This window comes from Cottoperca gobio, chromosome 14, assembly GCF_900634415.1.
Source record: "Cottoperca gobio chromosome 14, fCotGob3.1, whole genome shotgun sequence".
Lineage (NCBI taxonomy): Eukaryota > Metazoa > Chordata > Actinopteri > Perciformes > Bovichtidae > Cottoperca > Cottoperca gobio.
The window spans coordinates 24,503,955-24,527,940 of record NC_041368.1 but is presented as its reverse complement, the minus strand read 5'-3'; the positions used below and the strand labels follow the sequence as shown (position 1 = coordinate 24,527,940).

The window sequence follows — 23,986 nt, the reverse complement described above, 5'->3', positions numbered from 1 at the left end:
CCATCACCCTCTCGTGGGAATCTTTGAAGGCCTGGGATCCGTCAGATGGCTTTTCCCAGGATGAGGATGCTCATGAAGAAGACCATAATGAAGAAGAGCCACATGAAGAAGCGATCCATGACCTTGGCGACCTTCCTCCACTCCCCGATGCGCAGCTGACCGGCTCGTTGGTCCTGGTATGAGTTGGCAATGTACTCAACGTTCCTGCGCAGTCCCTGGTGCTGGCACACACACACGGTTTTCACCAAGATCTCCCTTCTGTTCTTCCCGGCTCCGCCTCCACCACCGCCTTCGCTTTCACCTCCTACGCCTTTCTTTTCCTCGACAGGCTCTCTTCCTCCTCCACAGGCACTGTTTGACTCCTCTCGCTCCCCGTCGTGTCCTCCAGCAGCTCCTTCCTCCTCCGAGTGGTCGATGGTCACAAACATATCCTCTTTCCATTCAGTCTGGTTGGTCAAGTCTCCAGCCCCATCCTCCTCCACCCTGCCGCCCCACACCTGCCCGTTCACATCCCAGTTTGTTCCTTTTGGGTTGCTGCCATTGGCTGCCTGGGCTTCAGACTCCTCCTGCGACAGAGGTTGTTTCCTGGAAGTAGTCCCGCCGAGGCAGTTCTCCCCAACCTCGTAGACAAAACAGATGCGTGCAAGGTAGTTAAGGATGAAGCGCTCGGCCCATTGTGGGACGGGGCGAGCCTCGGGACCGCAGTGGTGGATGTTCATGATGAAGATGGTGAGCGCTGTTGATGCAGTGACCATCGTCATGGTAGCAATGTAGTACTTTCCTGTTAAAAAGGAAATTAAGATTATTTAGAGTTCAAAATCCACGTACAGTTAAATCTTCAAAGTCTCAAAGACAATTAGTTTGATTGTAAGGAAAGGTGTCTCAGGTGACAAGAAGAGTTACTTTGACCCAGACTGAGGTTGTTGTTCCTGAATATGATGTTTGAAATGATTCAACACTTTTTGTACCTTCACATCTCAAAATATTCAATTTCCTGATCTCACAATTTCCATTTCAAGACGGTACAAAAGAAGAAAATAATAATAAAACAAACTTACATTTTTATCTGATATACAAAACAGTTAGGCTGCCCCCCCTCTTGGTACATTAGTCGACTAATCGTCGTTTTGGCTTTGATGGACTGAGATTTCTTTCATCGAGTAATTGTTTTATACCCGTTTCATGCTGAAAGACTTATTTCCAAGAGACTTATGAGCACAACTCAGATAAACCCGAGACAAGAGGTGCTTTAGCAAGATTCTTTGTGGAGAAACTCCACAATTAAAATCAACTAATCGTAACAACTAAAAGTGTGAGTAGACTCAGTCACACCTTGTGAAACTTTATTCTGCATGCTGTATATACTATGTGTTTAACAGATATGTGGTTACTTCCAGGAGTCGTACAATATAACTGTAATATGTAGTTAAACTACTTTAGGATGTTTCTTCTTCAGTGAGATGGAAACATCTTAGCTGGCTGTACAGAACCTTCTCAGCTGTTGTTGGAAACATTGAGACTTGAGATCATTGATTCCTGAGCTGTGATTGTTGTACTTTAAATATCCACTGACAGGCCTCATCAACATTCAGGCCTCCTGTTCATTGGTTAGCCAGCAAACATAAACAGGTTGTTTACTGCAGGGCTTAAAGCTGTACACTAAACGCTTTACTGCCCTCTCACTGCACAGACAGAACAACTGCAGACCTGCTCTGCTTTCTTCTCCTGCACATCTCAGCATCTTCAACATTCATTTCAAATTCATTGTTTTTACGATCGAATCTCATCTGAAGCTCTTATACTAAGGCAGGGGGGGGCAATATTATGAGGGGGAAACACATAGAAACATCGAGCTGCAGCTAGAACACAAAGTAAGCTAGTAGTTAGTTGTAAGTTATAGGAAATGGTGTACGTAACTTTGCACCAAAGATGGTCTTATTTATTAGATATCTGTTACCTGTGGTGTCGTTAGGCCTTATGACAGAGTGAACATGTGGAAATGGAAAGCAGATCGTGTGAACTGATCACAAGCATAACTTGTTATTTGTATTTACCAAGACACGAAACAGGAAATGTAAGAAACGTTAAAAAAGGGGCGTGCTGCATAACGTCAATCATTTTAATTTAGAGTAAATTCTCTCAACCCCGGTTTTACCAGGCCGGGGAACGTGCTCCTCTTGCAGTCCGCTGGGCTTTATGGTGATCCCCCTCCCTCTGGTCCTCTCCCCCGCATCTGTCCAGTGCACTTCTGTGGACATGGCCCGTCTGATGAGCCTCATGCCTCTACAAGACATCTTTATTATTCCTGCTAGCCGTGTTCCTGGCCTTGTATTCGGTTTAAACACCAAGAGAGAGCCATCAAATAACCCACCTACGTCTGTCTGTAGATGTCTGATTGTACTGTTATTGTTGATTTCAGGAAATGTGCAACCTAACCCTGGACCAGATTCTGTTGTTAGTCTTAACACTCCTGCAGATTTTAAATCGAGTTCTGGTCTCATCCATTTGAATGTGCGCAGCTTGATTGCTAAAATGGATATGATTCGTATTTGGGCACACTCAACTGATGCTGATATCATAGTGATATCTGAAACCTGGCTCACCAAATCCATTCCAAACAAGGATATTAATATTGATGGTTACATTGTATATAGGACTGATGGACCTAAAAAGGGTGGAGGTGTCGCAGTCTTTGTTAAATCTAAGTTTCATGTAAAGATTCTTCTCTCCACATCACTCACAAAACAATTTGAACTGTTGGCTCTTGACTTGGAAGTATCAAAAGCTCTCCATATCACTGTCGTTCACCTTCAGCTGTCAGTGACGCTTCACCATCTTTAATGCAGCTTTTGTCCAGTCTTAACTATAGTGAAAGTGTCATTGTGGGTGACCTTAACTGGAACTGGCTGCTTCCAGCGTCAGAGGACTTCCTTAATGTAATTCCTTAAATCTCTTTCAGATTGTAGTCCCACGAGACCCAATCTGAAACCTCCTGGAAAATCCATCAATGACACATATCCTGGTAAAATAAAGGTTATAAATAAATAAAATAGGCTCAACTCTCCCTTTGCAAAATAATTTAAGCAGGTACCATACAAATCTTTTTATTTTGATTATATTTTATTTTCTAAAGCATGTTGTTGCAGAAATGACACAAAAAGGAACAATGATGTATAAAGTGTACATTACCACTGTATGTGTACATATAACATTACATAACACTCTGTTTGCAGAGAATCATATGGTTACTAATCAGTAGGTACATTTCTACCCACCTGTTCCAATTCATGCATAAAGAGTGCAAAGAGGTTTTTACTTTGCAATATTAAACGTATATCGAAAAAGAGACAATGCAATAACGACTGATGAAAAAAAAGATTTTTTTATGCATTTTGACCTGCTTCTTCTACTACTGTATACAACAGGGGTGGGCGATTACCCCTGGAGGGCCGGGCCAAAAGGCTGAACTCAATTCTGCATAATATTAATTGTATTTCTTTATAAAAAGCAGTAAATAGCATTGTTTTGACAAGCTGGTAAGAGTATATGTTATAGTTAAGTAATGAAAAAGTGAGGTTGCCTTACAACAAATGTCATTTATTCAATCAAATTTCCCAAAACAGTGGTAAACAAAATGTGAACGTTTTCAGCCACATTCATTACAAAACATATTTTGAGTTTCATATACTGTTGGAAAGTTGTGTAAAGTTCTAAAGACATCACAATATTGTCTTTGTGCTCCAAACATTAAGCAAGATGCATCATATTGAACTGTCACTGAACATCACTGAACTGTGATTTTGAGAAAAAGGCTTCCAAAGACAGTGTCCCAGTTCACTGCTAGTTGGTGCCTTTACATGCCTACATTTGTAGTCTAACCACCTCATTTGGTGTTTAAGTTATTTTTTCTTGTTCAGTGAGAGACATCTAGTCTCTGCTGGGCTTTAACGAGTGCATCAAAGTCAGGATGAGTGTCTGAGGTGGAGATGCGAAGCACAGCTGACAGATGATCATCAGTGAGAGAGGATCTATACCTGGATTTTGTAAACTTCATTATTGAAAATGTTTGTTCACATATGTAAGTAGAGCCAAAGAGAATCTTCTGAGCATGTCTCCTCATGTTTGGAAAGTTCTCCTCCTTGAGAGAAGAGTAGAAATCCAGCAGAGATCCCGACTTAAAGTGCTCTGCAAGTACTGCATCAGACTGCAGGTCAATGAGTTCCAGCTGAACATCACTGGGTGCATTATCCACACTGCAGGTGAAGGGAGAGGAACTCATGTACATTTCATCCTCGATTGTTCTGAGATCTTCAAATCGCCTTGAAAACTCACTATGCAATGCTCCTAACATGGATGAGTACCTGCGGAGGTGATCAGCTGATGGTGTGACGTCTTTCAGGGTTTGCATGTGAGTGAGAGTGTTGCTCTCCAGTTGGCTTGAAAGAAACTGCATCTTCCTCATGAAAGCCTTCACCAGGCTGTGCATTTCATGAACAAGAAGTCCCTTGCCTTGCAGTTTGGTGTTCGATGTCACGATGCTCAGTCTCATGCTCCTCCAAAAGTGCGACAAACTGTCTGTGGTTCAATGCCCGTGCCCTGATGAAGTTTACTATTTTAGTAACAACATCAACAACACGGTTAATTTTTAGCACTGACTTGCACAACACATGTTGGTGTATAATACAATGCAAAAATACCTATTTCTGATCTGGGTCCATTTCAGTCACTTTATCTTGCATACGTTTCAAAAGTCATTTTTCCCTGTAAAACTTGGACAACCGTCCGATGTGACACCTGCCAGTTTGTCCCATTTCAGTCCCAGCGTGTCCGTACACACATTTACCTCAGTGAACAGATCGCTCCCTGTCGTCGTCCCTTTCATCGACCACAACTCCTCCGTAATCTTGAAGTCCGCCGTTATCCCACGGACAAATACGAGTAACTGGGCTGTGTCGCGGACATCACAGCTCTCGTCCAAAGCCAAGGAGAAAAATTCAAAACTTGCCACTTCACGTTGCAGCTGAGACTCCAGATTCCCCGCAATGTCCTCGATCCTTCTCGTCACAGCGGGACAGCGGGACTAGCTCAAATGCTTCTTTTTCTTCAGGGCACATTAGTGCTGCAGAGTCCACCAAGCACTCTTTGACAAACTCCCCCTCAGAGAATGGCTTACTGTTTTTAGTGATTTTGTGGGATATCACAAAGCTGGTCTTGGTTGCTGCATCCCTGGATGTGTGAAGCTTGGTAAAAAAGCCTTGCTGCTTTTGCAGATTAGCTAGCAAAGCTTCCGATGTTCGCGCCCTTTCAGCATCAGTCAAGTTTTTGTATTTCTCCGCGTGTTACGTCTCGTAATGCCGACTCAAATTGTAGTCCTTAAACACGGGGATCTGCTCCCCGCAAACTAAACACACGGCTTTAACTCCGACTTCAGTAAATAAATACTTAGTAGTCCAATTTTTGTTGAAAACCCTGCATTCGGCATCTACGTTTCTTTTTTTAGCACGAGCGGACATTTTTGAGGGGTAAGGTAAGGTCGTCTTGTGACCTGATTGTGACAACGATTTTGAGGGCTCGCCGGCCAGCATCACTTGTAGCTGTTCACGTGCGCGCATACGTAAATAAAGTAACAGCACCCTTTTCAAAATAATAGTAATACAGTTAGAAAGTTATTTACACCATGCACGCAATACAATGGTGTTGCTTTTATTTTGAAAAGGGTTCTGTTTATAAAAATATATATATACCTTTTCATATATGTTATAATTTAAGATTACGGGCCGGCCCGCGTGAGGACAATCGTAATGTATCGTACAATTCCCAGGTCTGGTATACAAACATTCATATTATGCTGCCACTCACTGCTATTGGTCACTACACCATGGAGAGAAGAGCAGTCATAGTCCCCACGTCAAGTCCAGATGGAGGCTGTTGTTGCATGTGACACCCACTCTCTATCACCATAGCAACTGATTAAAACACCATGGGGTACACATGGATCAAAAGAGAGAAGTTTACTGAGAAAGGACACAGATGTCATCTCTAATGGAAAGCATCAAAGAAATGTCCTGATGTATCAGAGTTACAGGCTCTGATTTTGTGACTTTGTTTACTTCCGGTTTGTTCGTATTCTAGAGTATATTCGCATTAAGTTAACCTTGACGTGACGGAGAGGGCAGATGATCATAGGTGCAGAGTTTTTACCACCATCATTACTACAGGGATTGAAGAATGGGTAGAGTTTCTCAGTGAAGGAGCAGCCCGTGAAGGAGTAGAGGAGAGCTGCGCTATCAACATCATAGAAAGAGACCAGACACTCCTCATAATCCACTAACACCCCCACCTTCTCAGGCTCTGACCTCAGAGAGAGATGGACACGAGGGTCAGCAAGAGCTTTGTACTCATTTTCGTTCCTTAAAGATATCGTCCAGTAACCGCTCTGAGGATTCATAGTGATTTGTTTCTTCCTGTTGATCGACTCTCTGACCACTCCTAAATCCCACTTAGTTTTCCCTGTAACCTGAACCTCGTAGTAAAATCTCCCTGAAGTGAAACTCTGCTTTCCTAAAACACTAGCATAATAGGAGAACCTCTCTGGATTATCTGGGAACTCCTTATATACCTCACCACAGTTCACTTGTTTCCCATCTTGAGACAGGATGAGCCAGGGATTTGCTGTTTCAGGATCAAGTGTCACATCCACCACATACTGCTGGACCCTCTTTAGCTCTGCCTCAATGACCTTCTTCATCTCTTTACTGAGCATCTCCTCCAGCTGCTCCACAGCTCTCACCACAGTCCCCTCATACATTGGAGGACAGATGCCGACTTCTGTCCAGTCCTTGGTGGAGGGAGCAGCCTTCAGGGAAGGGAAGGTTTCGATGAACTGAAGGTGGTCTTCAGAGTGTGAGAGCTGCTCCAGCGCAGCACTCCTCTTCATCAGTTCAGAGATGTCCTGTTCCAGTTCGTTGATGAGGCTTTCAGCCTGTTTCTCTGTCAGTCTCTGCTTCTCTTCGATTGTCTCAAAGATCTCAACTAAGCTTCTTTCAACAAACTCCTTCAGAGCAGTGAGGACCTGAACACCGTCTGCTTTCTCTTTGTGTGCAGCTTCATTACTGAGCTCCACTGAGCGTTTTATTTGCTGTACATTCAGTAGTCTCTTCTGGATCATCTGTTGATTTTCATCCTCTATCATTCCCAGTTCTACCTTTTTCTCTTCATATTCTCCTTTCAGAGGAACAACTTTATGTGTCTTGTGGTCTAAAAACATGCAGAGCATGCAGACAGTCTTCTGGTCGGTCTTGCAGAACAGCTCTAGAGGTTTATTATGCATCTTACACATTCTGCCTTCCAGGTTCTCCACAGGATTGATTAGCTGATGATTTGTCAGACCCATGACTGTCAGATGAGGTTCCAGGTGAGTCACACAGTAGGAGGCCAAACACACCAGGCAGGACTTCAGGGCTTTCAGTTTGATTCCAGTGCAGATGTCACAGGAAATGTCTTCTGATTTGACATGTTGTAACTCTGAGTTGCTGCTGCTTGCTTTCTGTTCAGCTGGCTGTCTGAACTGATCAGCCATCTGAGAGATCAAAGTATTGACCCGTAGCTCAGGTCTTGTGTAGAAGACCTCTTTACACACAGGACACTGGGAAGGGAAGGTTTCGATGAACTGAAGGTGGTCTTCAGAGTGTGAGAGCTGCTCCAGCGCAGCACTCCTCTTCATCAGTTCAGAGATGTCCTGTTCCAGTTCGTTGATGAGGCTTTCAGCCTGTTTCTCTGTCAGTCTCTGCTTCTCTTCGATTGTCTCAAAGATCTCAACTAAGCTTCTTTCAACAAACTCCTTCAGAGCAGTGAGGACCTGAACACCGTCTGCTTTCTCTTTGTGTGCAGCTTCATTACTGAGCTCCACTGAGCGTTTTATTTGCTGTACATTCAGTAGTCTCTTCTGGATCATCTGTTGATTTTCATCCTCTATCATTCCCAGTTCTACCTTTTTCTCTTCATATTCTCCTTTCAGAGGAACAACTTTATGTGTCTTGTGGTCTAAAAACATGCAGAGCATGCAGACAGTCTTCTGGTCGGTCTTGCAGAACAGCTCTAGAGGTTTATTATGCATCTTACACATTCTGCCTTCCAGGTTCTCCACAGGATTGATTAGCTGATGATTTGTCAGACCCATGACTGTCAGATGAGGTTCCAGGTGAGTCACACAGTAGGAGGCCAAACACACCAGGCAGGACTTCAGGGCTTTCAGTTTGATTCCAGTGCAGATGTCACAGGAAATGTCTTCTGATTTGACATGTTGTAACTCTGAGTTGCTGCTGCTTGCTTTCTGTTCAGCTGGCTGTCTGAACTGATCAGCCATCTGAGAGATCAAAGTATTGACCCGTAGCTCAGGTCTTGTGTAGAAGACCTCTTTACACACAGGACACTGGGAAGGGAAATTCGTATCCCAGTTTTTAGTGATGCAGGTCTTGCAGAAGTTGTGTCCACATGGCGTGGCAACTGGTTTATTGAAGAGATCCAGACAGATGGGGCACAGAAACTGATCTTCAGTCAGTGGACAGGTGGCAGCAGACATATCTACAGACTAACAAAAGTCAAGTGTGAAATACATTTTTGTGAGTCCTGTCATACTAGGAAATACATTTTAAAGTGTGTTGTTATTGTACACTTAAATTAAAAGTTACATGAAACTTCCTGCCTGAGTAGTAGTACGTGTTAATCCTACTTGCTTGGCTACAGAGAGTATCATGGGATGTACTTACCAATGTTTGAGACTCTGCTGTGTTGTTGAAAATGTCCTGATGAACTAATAATGTTCTCTACTGCTGCTCTGCTGTTGCTTTGACAAACTTTCAGATTCGTCTGTGAAATGTGGTTTGTTGAAACACCGGTCTTTCCAGTGTTGCTTCACGGAAGCTTTCAGGAGTACATTTTGATGCATTTCTGGTTTGGTCATTATCACAGTGACAAACCTTTGGCACAACATTTATTAAATCTGTAGGAAGTTGTGTATGAGCACCCTAGAGAAACTGGATCATTTTTTATTCTTTTGCAATTTTAAGGCAACTCCCAGATATACAAGAATGTTTTATGTTTGGGTCAGTGGGCGACTATACTCCTTCAACAAACCAAGGACAATCCAGTCTATCAGTCTATGGTAAAGCTAAGTGTAACTGGCATGTTAAATGCCAAAAGGTTCCAAAGTGTAAGAAATGGAGGACGGTTTGTTTGCAAAACATCCATTGGGAAACATTTGCTTTGGCTCTAATATCAACAGTTTCAGAATATGCTGAGTCAACAGAAGCAGTTTGACAGGAGGCAGGACTCAAACAAATGCTCTAACAAAGACTGTGTTCTTTTCATATAATCACATGCCAACTATTGTTTCTGCATACCAGCTTTGCCTCTCAGGTATGAAATCAGTGCCTGAGAAACACTGCCTATTTCCTGCATGTGTTGTTCAGCCTGAGTCTGCCACTGCATCCAGCCACCAAAGAGAGGAACTGATTGGCAGCGTCAAAACTAAATGATTTTCATGAGTCGGACAATTTTGAAATAGTTCTCAATGATTGCCTTCACCTTTACAAAGAACTTGGTCTAGCCTTTTGATATAATAGATATACTTAACAGTGCCTCTTAGAAGTATTACAACCATCATGAACACCAGCCGCTTGACTTCGAAAACAGTTGAAAAAATATTTTCTTAACAAAAGAACAACATCTAAAAACATTTTTTAAGTCTTCTTACCTATCAGTGGGACGCTCTCAGAGGGCGGCATGCTCTCAGCCACCAATAACTGAAACACAGTGAGGGCCAGCAGGACGGTGACACCCAGAGAAACCTTTTCACCAGAATCAGCCGGCAAGTAGAAGCCCAGCGGAGCCAGAAAGGAGATCATCATGCAGGGGATGAGGAGATTGAAGATGTAGAAGGAGGCACGTCTCTTCAGGTGGAGGCTAAAGGTGATGTCCGGGTACGGATCTGAACAGCAGCCATACAGGATAACATTCTTCTTGGCTGGCATGCCCAGAACCTGGAAAAAGGATTTAATTTTGTGAAAGAATTAAGGAATGAGGTCTTGACATGAGCACATAAACACGGTTACTCACCTCCCACTCCACATTGGGGACAAAGTCGGCCAGGTCGGCAGTGTCCAAGGCATTGAACAAGTCCATCTGGTTACCGTTGTGAGTCCAAGATCCAAAGGTTAGATGACACTGCTGCAAATCAAAGGGGAAGAAGGCCACATCCACGGAGCACGAGCTTTTGGTGATGGCTGGCTGGTCCCACATGACCTGGCCGTCGTTACGAAGAACCACGTTGGTCTCCATGGAGCTGGAGAACTCGTCGTCTGCACTGTGGTGGAGGAAGTGGAGGATGTGAAGGCAGGGAGAAGGAACAGAGGATCAGAGTCATGGAGATGGGATTAGGGTTGGGTCAGATTACTTTAAAATTTAGTCAGTTAATCAATACAAGTTACATGGCAATTTTTCTAAAAGGCAATAAAATTCATTGGATTACAAAAAAATACAATGTAATCTGAATATTTGTTTGGTTACTTCAAAATCTAGTATTGATAATTGGCATTTTATTAAAAAAATATGGATGCAGCCAAAAACAAAAAAAGTAATTTTCCATTTTCAAATGCAAAATAAAATGCTAAATTTCCCCGGACAAAAACAGTCCAGATGTTTATCAAAATCTCAATATGAACTAGTGCAATATCCGAATCGCAGGAGGTGCAATATTTGTTAAAGGCAAAATGTGTGTCAAAATACCATTATGAAATAATTACTGCAGATCCTTGCCAAAAATCAAACCATGATTATTCTAATACATTTTTTAATGAAAAGGAAAATAATGGCGTGAAAATGATGAGTATTTCCAATATCGTCAATCATATAGCAATTGCAATATCAGTCAAAATAATTGCAATTAGATATTTTTCCAAATCATTTAGCCCTACTTAAATATTTAAACTTATCATATTTAAAGATTTTATCAAAAATATATCAAGTAATTTTTGACAATGTAACTATAATCTATTTCCCCTTTTTATCAAATGAAACCTGGGCTAATTATGGTTTCTTATATTTTGTAATCGGATTACATTTTGGGATTAGGTGAGATAGATCCTGCATAATGTGTCAGTCTTAACTGCCATTTAATCAGTCTGCTTTCCTGCCAATGTCAGCCGTACCTGTTATACAGGACAATGTCAGGCCTCCATACGTAGCTGCTGGGTATGCGGATGGTGTCAAGACCATCGTAGTCCTCCTTCTTCCAGGTGAGGTAGGCGTCATTCCACACCTGGCGGACCCACAGGTAGGTAGTCAGGATCTGGTTCCGCTCATCCTGGTAAAAGGATATACACATCAGTACATTCAGTAATACACAAACATCTGGATCGGCATTCAGGGTTTTATTACCATGTCGATGATCTGGGACAGAGTGATCTGCAGTGTGACATTGATGATGTGGTCCGTGTCCTCCACCGGCCGCAAAGCGTTGGTGTAATTGGAGAACAAGTCAGTCAGCAGCTTCTGCGCGTAGCGACCATGAGCGGCCAAGCAAACTGGGGAATAGAAAGAGAGAGAGAGACATTTATATTAAACCAGGTAGTTATTTAAATGAACACTTACTTTTTAATCCAAGCAGCAGGACCACAGACGTAGTTACCGTGATGCCACCCGTTGGTTTGTGGACTATGATTTTGAAGCCTTTAGTTTGATATTTTGACTGTCGCCAGCTTGTTTTTTTGTTACGAAAACACAGACCACACCCAAACCAGACAACACCGTGGTAGTGACCTGTCAATCACAGGTAGCCCCGCCCTAAAGCAGACGCTGCTTGACTCTAGATGTTTCCATAAGTTACTAAATGAACATCATCTGAAGAAGACTTGAAACTACAGATTGAGACATAAACTCATCAGGAAAATGTTACTGAGGAAATAAATCAAGAGGGAAGAAGAAACATTTTCTCATAGACTTCTATACAACCAGAGGAGTCTCCTCCTGCTGGAGGTTACAGACACTGCAGGTTTAAGACTTCTGCACTGGCTTCACTTTTTCAGGACATGAAAATGACAATGTTGGTCAACAATTTGGCCTAAAATAGATATGTCAACAGCTACTGGTCAGATTTCTATTCAATGTCCTGATCCCGTTCCTGCTCCCCAAAGCACTAACCCTTTAACCCAGGGGGGTCAAACTCATGTTAGTTCAGGGGCCACATGCAGCACAATGTGATCTGAAGTGGGCCGGACCAGTAACATCACAGCATAACAACCTGTAAATAATCACAACTCCACATGTTCCCTTCGTTTAGTGCAAGAAAGAACATTCTGAAAATGTTCACATTTGATCTTTTTACAAAACATTATGAACAACCTGACATTTCTTAAGAAAAAAAGTTGCAATTTCAACAATATTATCAGTTTATAATTTACACATGTGTGTTACAACTCACAGGTCACAGTGTGTCTGCAAAGACACACACATGTAGTCTCAGGTATTTTACTTTATCATCAAAATAACTCATTTCTACTCTTTGCAAAGTAATTAATTTTTTTGCTTTGCGCATTCACATTCCCTCCTCCGCTGTGTTTCGCGAAGGGCGGGAACTCGCTCCCGACACACACACACCTACAGTCAGAGACAGAGGGGTGAATAGAAAGCACGGACCTCTTCAAGCCTCTTCTATACATACAGTATATATACAGTAGGGGGTTCCTGCTCCACGCTACACCAGTTTGGGAATCCTTGTCCTGAAAAACGTTGTCCTGCACTAGACTCTTGCTCTAAATCATCAGTATGTTGTTCTGCACTTTATATTGTAGCTGTAATGAACTCTGCAGCCTTTCCAGAGTTAGCATTTCTATTCACAATAATCTAAGACAAATAATGAAGCCAAGTGAAATGTGGAAAATCATACCACTTATTTTATTGATGATAGTAAACCTCTTTAAATTTAGGTTGACCTGATTCATTTGCATATTATTTTGAATGTTATGAGGTTGCCAGTTTGAATAAAGTCTCTGCTGCTTTGCTCTCTGCAGTGATTCACTTTTAATCCTGAAATGTCTCAAATCTCCCGCAGTACATCCTGCAGCTCAGTGCGTCCCACTGAAACACTGTGCACACACACATACCATAACACATACACATGGAAACCACATTTCCCAGATCAATTAACCTGGTAATCACCTCAGGTTTTACACATTAATCAGAAGACGTCTGCGGAACAGCAGAGTGATAAGTCCTTTAAATCCTGTGACAGCTGATGATGGTGTTTCCGAATGTTCTCTTCCATGTCAATATAAGCATTAACTAAAACAAAACGAAGTAGTGCACCAGTGTGCGATTTGAATTTGCATTATATTTTTAGATGTAGACAATGTATGGATATGGATCAGTGCATTGTTCCTTTAAGTATTCATCCCTGTTGCCAAATTTCAATTGATAATTCCTACAACATCCACTTTCAGCAACCACTGAGGTTAGCTGAAGGAAAACAGTTTCCAGCCGTTTCACCAGCCCGACATCCAGGGACATTGTGGTTATGAACCTTAACTTTGCCAGCTGACAGCCCCACAACATGCACTATATAAACCTTCCACTTCTAAATGTCGGTAGAACTGTTAATAGTTACTGAATTCTGTTTCAAAATAAAACAAATCTATCAATTAAAGGTGTCAGTAAGCTACAGACAAAGTGCATCTGAAACCCCTTTACCCACACCTTTCTAAAATTGGATTCGAGGAAGCTGCGTCTGCCAATTTGTGTAACTTTCTAAAACAGACAATCCAAGAAACTTGTGACAAGCATACCCAGCCATAAAAGACAGATGTCCATGAAATGTATTGTGGATATTCAACAGGGTTCCAGCAGATCCTTAAAATGGAATCATTCCCAAAACAAGGCCTTACTTGGTATTAAAATGTGTTAAATCAATCCCTTAAAAATGCTAAGACATGGAAAGTAAGATTTTATGAATCGTTTCTTGACATTACAATTTAAAATCTCAAAATAATTGATAACCTTTTTTTTGTAATCTACTGAATGACTTTCGCATTTACGTCACGCAGATCAGGATCGTGGAACCAGCAACACTTTTGTTTGTGGCTGGGATTTTTCTACTGAAACGAAAAAGTCACGTTTTGTTTTTGTAAAGTTGGCATCCAAAAGGTCTTCTGAAGTTTTAAATCTAACTTGTCTCAAGCTGTGGGAACTCTGGTTAAGGTACCGAGAACCTAATAACTCAGACGCAGCCTCGGATGGCGACTGAACTACAGCTTGCACTGATTAAATGTAAATAGATGCACTCACAGTAAAAGTAAAGGGACCAGAATGCAATGATGCCACAGGACATGATGGACAGTGGCTGGTCACCTTTAAAGTCAAAGAAAAAGGTTCATGAACCTATGAGAGTTTGAAAAAGACGAAAGTAAAATTACAGCAGTTGTCACATAGTACCTCAACAAAGCACCTTCGTCATCCTCATTTTAACTCCCAATAACACCCGTCAGATAGGGATGTTGAGTGTTTGGACGAGGCCGTGACAACTATGAGGACAAAGGCTGCGTCCATAAAAAGATCAGAGGAAGACTGGAAACATTAGATAAAGAATGACGATATGAGATGTGAAGATAATAGTTATAAAAAGCAGATAAAGCTGAAGACGAATCTTAACAAAGCTGCATCTTTAGTCCTGTAACCATATAAGTAAATAGTGAAATGGTTGAACAGCCAACACATCAGCTGCAGTCAGACAGCCGGGGAATGAAGTTCAGACGCCAAAAGAACTTCCTGGAAGGTCACGGTGAATTTTTGTTGGCTGTCCTTCTTCAACACACAAACTGTTGTTTGCTCCAGTGTGTTGGTGGGTCTGAAGATGCTGCAGTGCATTCTGGGGGTCATTGTTTGGCTAGGCGTTGAGGATTTATGCAGTGTAAAATGAATGTACTATATTTCAGACCTACACTCCATAACAGATACAAGAGATAAAAGATCAGGGCTCAAAACAAAACCTTTTGTTCATCATGTAAATATAAGATGTTCTGCAAATTACTTTTAAAACAGTGGGGGTGTTCTTATATTTCAGGACTAGACCATTATGCAAATCATGTTGCCAAGAATTACCGTATTATCTACATATGAACTATTATTATTATACCTACCTACGTATCACTCACGTCGCTCTGTCATGGGAAAGTCTCCGCAGGTAAAGATCTTCATTGTCTCGTTGAGTGTATTGTAACATCGCTCGTCACGCGACATTGCGTTGCATTGTGTGTGTTTAGAATAGTTTAATGTGGACTCCTGTAAGATTAGACAATAAGCTAAAAGAGATCAAAATCCAAATGTTATCTCACCTCCGCTCTGCAGTACAGAAGCATCCCCCCCCACCACCTTATGCAAAGGTGTATTAGAAGTATGACAAAAGGATAAATATACATATATCCAGAACACAAACTTGAAAGATCTTTAGAAGTCATCCAGTATTTCACCAGACAAAAGCACACATTAGCATTGTTTTGTATTCTTTCTTAATCCTTTAATTATTTTATGACTCAGCAGATTAACTTGGTCTCCCAACCAGGAGTTTGGAACCATTAGTATTATATATATATATATATAATATTAGTGATTAGTAGAATCATCATAAAAGATATTCTGCTCTTTCATGTTCGATTGTGAGAAAAACCCCAGCAGTGATGTAAACTTATGATCTGTCCATTCAACTCCAAGAGCAGAGAGATTCATATCTGCAAGAGGAGACATTAAAGATACAAATAAACTCTCACAGGTTTACCAACATGCCTTGCACATAAAAGGAAGCACGCAAGACAGTGCCAGTCGAATGACCTTCAGATAACGAGACTGTAATATATTACTGCACTCCACCATGACTGCAGAACGTTAACATCCTTTGTACAAAGATGGTAATGTGGAAGTGAAGCTCTGGATCAAAAGCTCAGTATGAGAGGCAGATTACACACGTGATGACCCCTCAGTCACTTCTGGAAACATACACTGAGAACAAGAATATTACTTTTCAACATAATGTGCAATATTAATAATAATTACCCATTTTTGGCAAAATAATTTCCTTCAGGATTACTCAAATTAAAATGTTCATCTTATTCTATATTTGTCTTAATATTTGTCCAAAACCAACAACATGTTAGTCCGTCTCTCAACACTGTCGGACTTCCTGTCTGTGGCGCTCAGCTCCATGCTCATTGGTTCCGACTGCAGACGTAAATCCTAAAAACCATAAATATATATCTTCATGTTTACAAAAGGACTGCAACATGTTGAACCCAGCAAGCAGTTTCAACACAATATGTTTGTGATGTTTCAGTTCAGCTGGCAGAAGGCCGGGGGCTCCAATGACAACAGTCTTCCTGCCTGTGTCCAACACCTTCATTCCAGACTATATATCCTAACAACTAAAGACCAGATTTCCATTAAATGTGACATTGTATATACAGACTGGTGACAAATGAAAGTAAAACCCAACATTAAGTATCTTAGGAGGGTGTTCAGAATGGCTCCAGTCTAACTTGTGGCAGATTGTGTCCATGAGACGACATGCGGATCTCTACTGGAGGGATGAATACATTCTTATAAAAGATATGCCCTTATTTGGTGTTTTGATGGTGTTGGAGAGTGATGTCGCTCCAAATACTCCCACATACTAAAGGAATCCTAGAATCTGTGAATGGCCCGCTAGAACCATCTAAACGACCCCCAGAACTTCCACAATGACCACTTGAACCCGTACAACACCCACTACAACCAACTAAAGGAGTTCTTGAACTTTCTCACTGAACAGAAGAACCTTGTCACTGACACCATAAACCTCCTTAAGGACAACTAGAATCTCCTCAATCGTCACTTGAACCCCTAAAACACCCACTTAAGGGGCTCTAGAACTTCCTCTGTGGCCAGAAGAACCGTCCGTAAACCTCCTTAAGGACAACGAGAATCTCCTAAAGAGCCCTCTTGGTGGAAAAGATTGCTATCTAACATTGTTTCCTAACTGGACGCCAGCGTCCAACTATCGCATCACATCCGATGTTGCTGTCGACACTGAATCCGTTAATTATTACGTCATGTAAACCACGTACCAATCAGCTGTGCACTGGAGATCATACTGGAGACTTTGAGATTGACGAGTATGTGCCATCTTCCTATGTTTGTAAAAACTACTTATTATACTTTTTACTGTTTACCTATTTATTTATTTATTTACTTCTTGTTGCATTATCCCAACTTTCCCCGCTGTGGGACTCTTAAAGGATGATCTAACCTTATCTTAAAGGATCCACATTCGATCATCTACTTGAACCTTAATAGAATCGAAGGGATGAAACCCTGTTTTTAATGGTCACACATGCAGAGCACACAGTGACACGTGTTCTCTGCTCCTAGTACCAGGAGTCTCGTACCAGGAGCAGTGGGCAGCTAATGTACAGCGCCCGGGGAGCAATGGGAGTGAGGGGGGAAGGGGGATGTCCGGTGCCTTGCTCAAGGGCACCACGGCAGGGCAGGAGGTGAACTGGGACCTCTCCAAGTAGCAGTCACACTCCCTTTTTTTAGGTCTGGTCGGTGACTTGAACCAGCAACCCTACGGCTCACAGTCCAAGCCCCTCCTGCCTGAGACACTGCCGGACACCATGTTACATATTTGAATACTAATTTGAATACGTTTGACCTAAACCGTGATCTTTTCCTAAACCTAACCAAGCAGTTTTGTTGCCTAAACACGTTTTACACTGCAGGCGCATTGATCATTGGACGTTTGTAGGAGAACTTATGGAAAATCACTTTCTGCAAGATGTCATATGAACCTTTGTATGAGGACACGTCGATCACATTCACACTTTAATTTGTTCTTCCTGTCGTCATTAAGAAGAAAGAACCGATACAGATCCATTGACATATAGCCATCGAAATGAGCCCATCTTAATGATGACTTCTGTCAGGTGGAGATCATGGCAAGAAGTCTTTGTGTAAATGAACCTGCAGCTCCGCCTCTTATTGTCTCTGCTCATTGTTCAGATGTCTTCATGGTCCGGCGAGCTCATGAGTCAGCAGTTTGTGAGACAGCGTCAACCTAACTCACTTAAAGTGTGAGTGCTAACAGCTCTGAGAGCATGCCAGCTGGCACACACACACACACACACACACACACACACACAATGCAGCATATATTCATCCTCTGCTTCACCACCATCATCATCACCGGCGTCATCCTGGTAACAAGCAAATCCATACTGTACATTATAAGTACCCAGATGGCCAGAATCATGTGCAAAGTGCAAAACCTGAGCTGTGTGTGTGTGTGTGTGTCTCTGTGTGTGTGTGTGTGTGTGTGTGCGTGTGTGTGATACTTTATTAGTTGTTCAGCTCTTTTCAGTAATCAGCATCATTGCTATGTTCATGTGACCGTACAGTCGTGTCTGCTGTGGAAACGTTGGCCGGGATGAGGGAGTGCTGGTCAGCTGATCTGATGATTTATTGCAGTTTTACGAGTTTTGTTTGATTCACTCGTCGCCAAAGAAGGAATAAAATGTACATTTGCACATCAGAAATATTAGATGTTGGACCTGCTCCTCCTGCACCCCCCTCTGCACAACATGAGTTTATCAGATAATATTCCCGCCGTGTTTACAGCGTGCAGGATCTTCACAGTGGAGATGTGCGTTTCAGCTGAAGTGTGTGTGGATGACCTCTGCAGGTCACTGCTCCTCTTATCTGCACAGTTTTAATCCTCACAGCCATCAAGAGCTCATCACTGCTCAGCCTCCCTTTACTCTCATTGTCCCGACATCAACCGCACACACACACACACACACACACACACACACACACACACACACACACACACACTCACACACACACACACACACACACAAGCTGAAATACATCATCTCAGACTGACTTAAAGTTGTTGGCTGAGAAGTCATTTATGTCCCTTGTAATAATTTGACGTAGCTTATTGTTCTTCTATAGCTTTAGTTATGTGAAGAGCCACACAAGAGAAATGTATTATAAAGATATTACACATTTATCGAATGTGTTTTTGGTTAGATGTCCGTGGTTTACGCAAGCTGAACGAGTTCAACGTTCTGTTCTACGATATAAAATACGTCAGTAAATACTCCGAATGTCTGAAGCTTCTACAAGTCTTTAAAACGTTGGTTGCTAAAAAGTGTCTAATGAGACTAAACGTCTTCACGCTAACATTAGCCGCCGTTAGCTTAGCGGTGGTGACGTGAAGTCATGTGACCTGCTGTAGTTCCTTTATAGTCGAACGTTAGCTTCTTACTCCTGGAAATTGTGTTTACGCTTCCAAAATCATAAAAGTGTTAATCTGTGGAGATTCTCCTGCAATAACCCAAAAACCGATGTCAGAGTCGTGTTCAGTGCGACGCTGCCTTCAGGTCGGCCTGTAAGAATACGTCATCCATGCAGCTCTGCATTAGCTTTAGTTGATATCTTATGTTCAGGTGTAGCAGGTATAATGTTTCCATCCTGAATATCTTCATCATATCTTCACACAAAGCTGGTTATAAAGATGGAGCTCATAACTTTCATGTTTCTGAAAGACTTTATATTGATTTTGACAAACAAACTACTCATGGAGAAAGAATTTATCAAATCAAATATATGTATACAGCCCAGCATCACATGTTACACATCAGTGTCAGTGTTTACAGACTGTACATACGACCACCTCTGTCCTCAGACCCTCTGTCCTCAGACCCTCTGTCCTTAGACCCTCTGTCCTTAGACCCTCTGTCCTCAGACCCTCTGTCCTTAGACCCCCTGTCCTTAGACCCCCTGTCCTTAGACCCCCTGTCCTTAGACCCTCTGTCCTCAGACCCTCTGTCTTCAGACCCTCTGTCCTTAGACCCTCTGTCCTTAGACCCTCTGTCCTCAGACCCTCTGTCCTCAGACCCTCTGTCCTTAGACCCTCTGTCCTTAGACCCTCTGTCCTCAGACCCTCTGTCCTTAGACCCCCTGTCCTTAGACCCTCTGTCCTCAGACCCTCTGTCTTTAGACCCTCTGTCCTTAGACCCTCTGTCCTTAGACCCTCTGTCTTTAGACCCTCTGTCCTTAGACCCTCTGTCCTTAGACCCTCTGTCTTCAGACCCTCTGTCCTTAGACCCTCTGTCCTCAGACCCTCTGTCCTCAGACCCTCTGTCCTTAGACCCTCTGTCTTCAGACCCTCTGTCCTTAGACCCTCTGTCCTTAGACCCTCTGTCCTCAGACCCTCTGTCCTTACACCCTCTGTCCTCAGACCCTCTGTCTTTAGACCCTCTGTCCTCAGACCCTCTGTCTTCAGACCCTCTGTCCTCAGACCCTCTGTCCTCAGACCCTCTGTCTTTAGACCCTCTGTCCTCAGACCCTCTGTCTTCAGACCCTCTGTCCTTAAACCCTCTGTCCTTAGACCCTCTGTCCTTAGACCCTCTGTCCTCAGACCCTCTGTCCTTACACCCTCTGTCCTCAGACCCTCTGTCTTCAGACCCTCTGTCCTCAGACCCTCTGTCTTCAGACCCTCTGTCCTCAGACCCTCTGTCTTCAGACCCTCTGTCCTCAGACCCTCGCACCATGCAAGGAACAACTTCCTAAAAGAAACCAACAATTAAAATGTTGTAAAGCTCAGAGAGACTGAGGAGGATCCTCTCAGGACACACACACTGTGATGGATGTGTGTGTGCAGGATAAACAACAGTACAAATACAACATGATGTGACAGAACTGCAAATCGTATTTAAAAGTAGAATCCTGGATGTCTTAAACTTATCATTTCATTTTGAAGTTGAATAAGATTTTAACATTTTGCCCTAACAACACAATCCCTGAAATATCAAAGCCCCAATCAGCTCTTAATAGAAGAACATAATAAAAATACTTTTTATAATTTAAAGGAGTACTTTGACTTTTTAAACGACACTGTCATCACTTCCTCCGTGTTTCCTTTCATTCTTTGAGACTGAATCTAAAACTGTCACTACTTCACACACGACTGTTCTCTAAAACATTTACAACTATTTCAACCGTTTTTATATAACGTCTCGGTTTTGTTTTTGTGACATTCTGGTGCCATGTTTGAACCATTTCTTTGGTCAACATTTGTGCCTTTTTTTGTATAATTTAAGTGACATTTTGTCCCGTTTTGGTTCAATATTTGCACCTTTATTTAACAACATTTGTACCGTAATTGTGTAAGTTTTGTGATTTATTTTTGGCTGTTTGATCAAATTTCTATTTTTGTGGAATATTTTATTGTTTGGTAAAATGTATGTCTAAACTAAGACTGATTATTAATAATAAAAAATACCAACTTCCCTTTGTTGTGAATTAATCGTTTATGTCATTTTTCATTTCATTTCATTTTTTCAAGCGAAATTGCTAAACATGATCAACCTGAATATATTTGGACATTTAAAGACATTTTCTATATTTGTCACGATTTATAGACAAACATCAAACTGAACGATTAATCTAAGTATTATAGAAATAATAATAATAATAATAATAATATAATGTAATGCTGTTCTCTGCTGTGTTGGGGGTTTGGATTATTTGTGCATTTACATGGACTTGACATTGTTTTTATTTATTTGGGCCTTTTTATTTGTTTACAATTCTTCTTGCTTTTTGTATTTATTAATTATTATTATTATTATTATTTTCTCTCATTCCATCAGACGAGCTGTTCCCTGAGTGGAGTCTGTGATGGTTGATCATTATCTAAATAAACAATTGATCACACAAATAATAAAAATAATAATAATTAACAGAATAATTCATCATAAAAAATAACTTTAATGCAACACTTTTGAAAATAACAGATAAAAACTTTCTGTAAAACACTTAAAGACACACGAGGGTCCGTTCTGAAGCGGTTTAATTATTATTATATTATTATTAAGTCGCAGATTAAATGATTCTGATAAGCAGTTTTAGAGTTTCATAGAAAGTGTGAAGATAAACGCTCTGTTAAAACACTGTTTTAACTCACCAGTGTTTAGAAGCTGCAGAAGAGAAGTAAATGTTCTCACCTGGGGGGCAGAAGAGAAGCAGGAGGAATCCGCTGCAGAGGAGCTTCATCCCCAACAACGTTATCGATCCGAAAATAACGATCCGATTACAATTCTGTGATCAAACACAGAGAACAGCCTGCAGCGTACTGAGAGCAGGAGACACTGAGAGGGGGAGGGAGAGAGGGGGGGCACTGAGAGAGAGAGGGAGAGAGGGGGGGGTCAGTGTGTGTTTGCTGTAGTGGCGGTGGTCTCATGTATGGGGGTCATTAGTGCCACCATTGGTGGAAATAACTGAGTTACATTTACTCAAATTCTCACACACACACATAATACATACACAATATAATATATATAATAATAGATATATAGGAGAGAGATAGGAAGAGAGAGAGAGGAGAGAGGAGATAGAGAGAGAGATTAGGAATATATATATAAATATATATATAATATACATACACCTATATATATATACATACATACATAAATATACACAGAATATATACATACATACATATATACATCATACATATAATATATACATACATACATACATACATATACAATACATATATATATATATATATATATATATAATATATATATATATATTATATATATATAGATATATATATATATATATATATATATATATAATATATAATATATATATATATATATATATATATATATATATATATATATATATATATATATATATATATATATATATATATATACAGTATATCTCAAAAGTGAGTACACCCTTTAGATTTTTGCAAATATTCTGTTATATCCTTTCAGGGGATAACATTATCCTACTGAAACTTTGATATAACTTAAAGTAGTCAGTGTGCTGCTTGAATAACAGTATAGATTTATTGTCCTTTGAAAATTACTCAGTACACAGCTGTTAATGTCTAAACAGCTGGCAACAAAAGTGAGTACACCCCATAGTGAACATGTCTAAATTGTGCCCAAAGTGTCAACATTTTGTGTGACCACCATTGTTATCTAGCACTGCTTTAACCCTCCTGGGCATGGAATTCACCAGAGCTGCACAGGTTGCTTCTGGAATCTTCTTCCACTCCTCCACGACGACATCACGGAGCGCACGGATGTTGGACACCTTGCACTCCTCCACCTTCCTCTTGAGGATGCCCCACATGTGCTCAATTGGGTTTAGGTCTGGAGACATACTTGGCCAGTCCATCACCTTAACCTTCAGCTTCTTCAGCAAGGCCGTTGTCATCTTGGAGGTGTGTTTAGGGTCATTATCATGTTGGAAAACTGCCCTACGGCCCAGTTTCCGAAGAGAGGGGATCATGCTCTGCTGCAGGATGTCACAGTATATATTGGAATTCATGTGTCCCTCAATGAAATGCAGCTCCCCAGTGCCGGCAGCACTCATGCAGCCCCAGACCATGATGCTGCCACCACCATGCTTGACTGTAGGCAAAACACATTTGTCTTGGTACTCCTCACCAGGGTGCCGCCACACACGCCGGACACCATCTGACCCAAACAGGTTTATTTTGGTCTCATCAGACCACAGGACATGGTTCCAGTAACTCATGTTCTTGGATTCATTGTCTTCAGCAAACTGTTTGCGGGCTTTCTTATGCATCGGTTTCAGAAGGGGCTTCTGTCTGGGGCGACGGCCATACAAACCGATTTGATGCAGTGTGCGGCGTATGGTCTGGGCACTGACAGGCTGACATCCCACTTCTGCAACCTCTGCAGCAATGCTGGAAGCACTCGCACGTCTATTTTTGGAAACCAACCTCTGGATATGACGCTGAGCACGTGGACTCAACTTCTTTGGTCGACCCTGGCGAGGCCTGTTCCGAGTGGAACCTGTCCTGGAAAACCGCTGTATGATCTTAGCCACTGTGCTGCAACTCATTTTCATGGTG

At 41.6% G+C, this 23,986-nt stretch overlaps 2 protein-coding genes across 2 annotated transcripts; both read right to left on the bottom strand.

Moving 5' to 3' along the window:
* On the bottom strand, positions 1-22,204 carry LOC115018547 (neuronal acetylcholine receptor subunit alpha-9-like). The gene is made up of 6 exons (XM_029447594.1): positions 22,092-22,204; positions 11,437-11,582; positions 11,208-11,362; positions 10,117-10,363; positions 9,755-10,040; positions 1-781 (listed from the first exon to the last, which is right to left on the bottom strand). Exons 1-6 carry the CDS (start codon positions 22,138-22,140, stop codon positions 42-44), a joined length of 1,623 nt encoding a protein of 540 aa, XP_029303454.1. The 5' UTR covers positions 22,141-22,204; the 3' UTR covers positions 1-41.
* Positions 6,107-8,581, bottom strand: LOC115018491 (E3 ubiquitin-protein ligase TRIM47-like). The gene is made up of 2 exons (XM_029447469.1): positions 8,387-8,581; positions 6,107-8,308 (listed from the first exon to the last, which is right to left on the bottom strand). The coding sequence occupies exons 1-2, from the start codon at positions 8,579-8,581 to the stop codon at positions 6,107-6,109; spliced, it is 2,397 nt and encodes a 798-aa protein (XP_029303329.1).
* Positions 22,205-23,986: the final 1,782 nt, after the last annotated feature.